We start from the raw sequence: 6000 nt of genomic DNA, 5'->3' as shown, positions 1-6000 counted from the left end.
AAATTCCAAATATGTCAAAACATTGTAACGACCCCTGACAAAGATCAGATTCCAATTATACTAGATCAGTTCCATAACGGTAAAAATAATTTACCCCGTGGAATAAATGAAACCTTAAGAAGGATAAAGCAAAAATACAACTGGAATAGTATAACAAAAGATGTTGAAAATTTTATTAAAGCCTGTGAGGTATGTCAAAAAACGAAAATCTGCAGGAAAAACTTAGAAAATCCGTTAGTAATCACGGAAACCCCCAAAACAAGTTTTGAAAGAATCAATATAGACATTTCAGAAATTCCAACGAAGAATTATCTTCTTACAATTCGAGATGAACTTACAAAATTCACTCAAGCATACCCTATATCTGATAAAACAGCGAAATCAGTTGTAAACACATTATTACTATATTTCCAACATTATGGAATACCATTAAGAATCCATGCCGATTCAGGAAAAGAATTCAACAATTATCTATTAAAAGACATATGTTTACTCTATAATATTAAACTAACGTTTCCCAGTGTTGACCATCCACAATCAAATGGTTCACTTGAAAGATTCCATGCCACCCTAATGAAAATGATAAGAGTAAATCTAGCAGAAAACCCCAAAGACCACCCATTTTCTATTATACCCTATGATGTTATATATGTTTTAACAACAGTTTAAACAAAACCCACGGATTTAGTCCTTATGAATTAATATTTGGACACACATCCGGTAGACCCCCAGAAACCTTATATAATCAAAAAGACCTTATGACGAAGTATGTCAGAGATCTTAATAATCGTATGGAATATTATTACCAAGTAGCACGCACAAATACTGAAAGAAAGAAAGAAAAAGCTAAAATAAGATTTGATAGTAACTTACACCATGAATCAAAAACTTATAATATAGGTGATAAAGTATACATAAAAGAGTCCCAAATCAAAAATAAGTTAGAAAATAAATTCAATGGACCTTTTGAAGTAATAGAAGTTTTCAAAAACTCAGCATTACTGAGAAACCCTAAAACTAACCAAACAACAAAAGTCAATTTCGATAGACTGAAACCAAGTTTTGTTTCAGATCGAGAATGATTCTTCTACCTGACCCAGAAGAACTTTCGCCTCATTACGAAGATTACTCCCAGCTCCAGAAAGAAGACCCAGTATCCACCTAGAGGAACCAATTGTGGAAGAAATTGAATTAAGCTCAAATAAAACATTTGCTTGACTGAAAGTTGCAGCACCGCATCAACTTTCTTTTCAAGTGGGAAGTTGTTATATTAGAAAAGTCAATGCACCCTTTGTCTAAGGATTGCACCATAATAAACAAACATTACATCAGCCACTACGCAGTTACCCAGGAAATGACTCAGCATATTCAGCACATTTCCAAGGTTTTTCTAGAACATTCGAAGAAACGCATATCTACATCAGCAGTTCCTGATCCTATAAATAAATATGGGAGAACAAGAGGACGCCGCATTCTTGAACAACTTCGCGACTATCCAAGTTCGTCGAAATCTTGAATCACTTTTAAATGTCTTTATTGTAAACAATTGTATTCAATAAAGTTTATTGCTTTTCAAAAATATAAATTCAGTGTGAACCACATAACATATATAAACCACTCAAAACAGTCCAAAAAGCCAAAATATAATAAAGCCCTGAGGCAAGCCCTTCAAACTAGAATGAAAAACTACTACACGAAATTTAAATGATGATCAATAAGAATATTTTCGTCAATTTCAGCTTCATATCGTTAGGGGAAGGTCGGGCAAAGTGGATACCTTAAGATATCTAAGGCTTTAGCAGAAAAGGTATAGGAGACAAAAACAAAATAACTAGCACAAATCAGTCTTCATTTATTTACAATAACCATCATCAGTCACCCTTTATAATTAAACAATTACCTGCAAATAAAATTTTATGAAGAAGGAAATTATTCACTTTTCCCGGATTCCTCGGGCAAAATGAATACACACATTTTAATATCTGAAAACGTGAGTAATACATTTAATAAACATAACTTGAACTTAAATATTTATAAAATTAAAATTGAAAGTTATCACAAATATACTCTTTAGTGCCATCAAAAGCAGAACATTCTCCGTGACACCAGAGTTGACAAACGTCGTATCGAATCCAATTTTCAATCTGATTATCATCTTTTTCAATGTATATTTCGACGCAAAAAAAACAATATATACAAATACTTTAATTTTCTTTGGCTGTTCAACTTTTTTTCCGTTTTTTTTCTCAGGGGTAGATCGAACATGTTCCACAAAAAATGCATCAATCGAGGAATACCTCACCTGAAGTCCATCCATTTGGAGTACAGGTTCCTTGTGTGCCGGGAGGCCCACCATCAAGAAGTCTATACGTAGTATAGTTCACTGGACGTAATCGATGCATATAAGGATAGAATGAGTATCGAAGCGATTCAGTTGAAATATAACAACGCGGTTGAATTATAAAAATAATGGAATAATAATGATGTCTGAAAAATCTAATTAAAGAAAAAGCATAGCATTGGATGCAGCGTTAAAGAAAAAACATGGCTGCCAATGTTAAAGAAAAAAACACGGCTGCTATCGAGGTATACAGGGTGTGTGTAGCGTTCGAGAAAAAAATAGCTGCTAACGTAAAAGAAAAAAACATGGCAGTTTAACGAGAGTGTAGCGTTTCAACGTGCCATCCCAATGGGAAATGTTTTCATATTCAGAAGTGTTGTGGAGTTAACGCTCGAAAATAAGGCAATGGGAGGAAGCAGAGTATTCATCAGCAATGACATTTCAAAATACGTTGTTTTACATAGGTGTTTTCGTTCTTGAATACACGTCATTTGTCAAATGTTAGGTGGCAAATAGGGGAGGGGGGGGCGAAGAAAACACGTGGCATTTGGGAGGTGGGTGATATTATATTTTTCTTGAAAGAATGTTAATGTCGTTAAAAAGTTGAAATAATCAGTGATAAAATGATATTTGAAGAATACAGACATAAAGTTGAAGAGTTTTGTAAACGTGTTCAAGAATTAAAGAAAGACATTCAATTTTTCGTAGAAAAGATTGTTTTGAATCGGTTAAATAATTTAGATATTCGAGACAGTTCTCAACCGAAAAGTGTCTCAAACGAGATATCCGCTGCGAAGAATTCATCCTTGCACTGTAGATTATTCCGCCGCCAATGCTGAAAATTAATTTTGTACTTTTAACTGCAATAATCAATAACATTTTGTATGAAAACGTACCAAAGGACGTCAAATTCATGGCAATATGTGTGAAGCCCAATATTTTCGATCATGGATGCAATGGAAATTAATGAGTTCAACACGTTATAACGATAGAGCCCCGTTTAACTGCCATGTTTTTTCTCAAACGCTACACCCTGTATACCTCGATGGCAGCCATGTTTTTTCTTTCACGTTGTCAGCCACGTTTTTGTCTTTTACGTTAACAGTCATGTTTTTTTCTCAAACGCTACACACACCCTGTATACCTCGATAGCGGTCAAGTTTTTTTTTCTTCAACGTTGTCAGTCATGTTTTTCTCTTTAACGTTGCACTCAATACCTCGCCGCCATGTTTATTCTTTAATTCGATTTTTCATTCATTATTATTATTATAATACCACTATTTTTATAATTCAACCGCGTTGTTTTCTTTCCGATACTCATTCTATCCTTCTATGCATCGATTACGTCCCGTGAACTCTATACTACGTACAGTATACGTTTCGATGATTACGTGGCACCCGTCTCTTTCCCACTAACAACATCTAACAGCAACAACAAAAATTAATTCTCGCTCCGGGGCGACTTCATTGATTCCAGTGGCGCAATCGCTTTTTCAGCTGCAGGAAAACCCGGAAAAACCTGCAGCACCACATCCTCTGAAGATCTTGATCTCCCAATGTTCTTTCTCTCATAAAACAACATGTAGGGTATCTACAGAGGCTCCAATAAATTCAATACATCGTTAGACACTTTGTGACACGAATAGTGATCTGCTAGCTTGAAGTGTTCATCTATTTCGAACCTTCGAAAGACTTTGGTGCTTCCGTCAGAGGTTGAGTCTTGTTTGAAGATCATCAGTGTTATTATTTCTGAAAAGTTACTAATTTCTTTTTGTACTTGTCACCTTTTTCTCTAAATATTTATATTGGTTCACCTGATAACAAGGATGCGAGAATCAAAAAATTTTCTTTCATTTCAAGGTCACGTGAAGTCGGATGATTGATATCCCCATTGTTATAGAAAGGTCCATGAAAATAGCCGTCTATGTCAAAACCCTGTCAGTGTCAGATAAATTTATAAATTGTTGAAATCTGTTTCAGTCATATTTTGTGAGAAGATTCATTTAATAATTTTATACTCATACCTGTTCAATCCAATTCAGATATGTGTTAACCTAAATTTCTTGTTAAAACTGCATTATTTGTCTTTGTGTACATACAATGGGAACTGTACATGCAAAGGTATAGGAGAAAACAGTATATTATCTAGTGGAATGTAACCTATAACTTTTTAGGCCCAAGAAAATTTTACTGACGTACAAGACATCCAAAAAAACACATTTCGAGATGATTCAGAAAAAGAACAAATCAAAGAAATCGATCTTGAAGGAGTTAAGGTATGCCTTATGTGAATTCATGCTTATGTGATACAGGTGCTGAAACATCCTCAACGTAATACTTCAAGACTTCAAAGATTTGCATTTTGCGTTTTTTACAAATAAATATTCAGATTATATAACGTTATCCAATATAATTATTTGCTTGTTAGCTCAATATCTGTTTAAAATCTCTTTTTCTGTTGTCGCCCCCATACGAACTACAACTCTCGAAAGCCTAAACTTGTGCGATATAAATTAATAAATCTAGAGCATGAATCAATCTGTGAAGATTGATTCATGCTCTAGATACCGTTGCTCTGGATACCGTTGAGAATAAATTCTACTTGCCAATAAACAATTCCTGTCTGATTCACCTAATATGAAAATCATATCAATCAAATCACTTTTTGATAACAACATTCTGATGAAATTATACCGACAGTTCAACTTCACGATTGACTAAAAATTTCAATATTCATTTGCAGCCAAATATTTTGTTCTGTCATTTGCCAGACTACTTGATTTCCAATAAATATTTCATTCGCTGAAAGGTTGTTTTAGACCGAAAGAATATGGCACAAATTCCGAGATTTTTGAAATTATTGTAACTATTCAAGAACGTCCATTTTGTGGTGTAATTCGCAACTTGTTTATCTAGCAACAGGTAATTTTAGGAATGGGCAATATTTTAAGGAAAGGGTATTTTTTGTATATTCTTATCAGTCGTCAAATGGATTTCGCTTTGAAAGAAATGCTCATTTAAGAAAAACTATTGAACTTAGCCATAGGGAATACTTAATGAAATTTGTAGAGGTTTCGTTGGCGCTTCTTATGGATCAATAATATACAGGGTGTTCCATTTAATATAAGGAAGATTTTGCAAATTTTCATTTACAATATTTGGCAAGCGGTTTTTCATACCCTGTATATCACAGGTCGATTTCAGATATATCGTTTGAGAGAGTTACCAATGTAGAATATTCGACCAAAAAAAAATTTCAACTGGACTTGGCACCACTTTATAATTTCAAATATTCTGAGTGACGAATATTGGAAAAAAAAACCTGTCATGCTAGATATCTCGAAAACCATCAATATTTTCGAAGTGCAGATATACATAAAGTTTATTTTATTTTCTATGAAGAAACCGAAAAAGCGATAAAAAATATAGGTTGCCATTTAAAAAGACACAGTTGGGATCCGCCCAGAAAAAATCGAACACCCTGTGTGACCGCCAATATTTTTATTTTGTCGAGCTCGAGCAATAAGGTAATATTATAGAAAATTAGATTCCTATCTGCTTCCTATATAGAGATATGGAACACCGCGCCACTGTTGCAGGACCCTGTATATATATATATATATATATATATATATATATATATATATATATATATATAT

At 33.7% G+C, this 6000-nt stretch overlaps 1 protein-coding gene and 1 long non-coding RNA gene across 3 annotated transcripts in view; one reads left to right on the top strand and one right to left on the bottom strand.

Annotated features, from left to right (window-relative positions):
- Positions 1-1832: 1832 nt before the first annotated feature.
- LOC141483708 (uncharacterized) lies at positions 1833-3741 on the bottom strand. The gene is made up of 2 exons (XR_012466237.1): positions 3238-3741; positions 1833-3176 (listed from the first exon to the last, which is right to left on the bottom strand). It is a non-coding gene; the product is annotated as an uncharacterized lncRNA (long non-coding RNA).
- A 517-nt stretch (positions 3742-4258) lies between these two features.
- LOC111514219 (sorting and assembly machinery component 50 homolog) overlaps positions 4259-6000 on the top strand; it is a 45006-nt gene continuing 43264 nt past the window's right edge. Inside the window, exons 1-2 of one of the 2 annotated variants that reach the window (XM_074178506.1) lie at positions 4259-4462; positions 4516-4617. In XM_074178506.1, coding sequence (XP_074034607.1) covers positions 4442-4462; positions 4516-4617 — 123 coding nt within the window. In that variant the 5' untranslated portion in view covers positions 4259-4441. The remainder of the gene's footprint in view (positions 4463-4515; positions 4618-6000) is intronic. The other variant, XM_074178505.1, reaches the window with a different exon arrangement.

This window comes from Leptinotarsa decemlineata, unplaced genomic scaffold (assembly GCF_025532065.1).
Source record: "Leptinotarsa decemlineata unplaced genomic scaffold, Ldec_3_MD MMD2_tig00003902_RagTag_RagTag, whole genome shotgun sequence".
Taxonomy (NCBI): Eukaryota; Metazoa; Arthropoda; class Insecta; order Coleoptera; family Chrysomelidae; genus Leptinotarsa; species Leptinotarsa decemlineata.
This window is presented reverse-complemented; position numbering and strand designations above follow the sequence as displayed.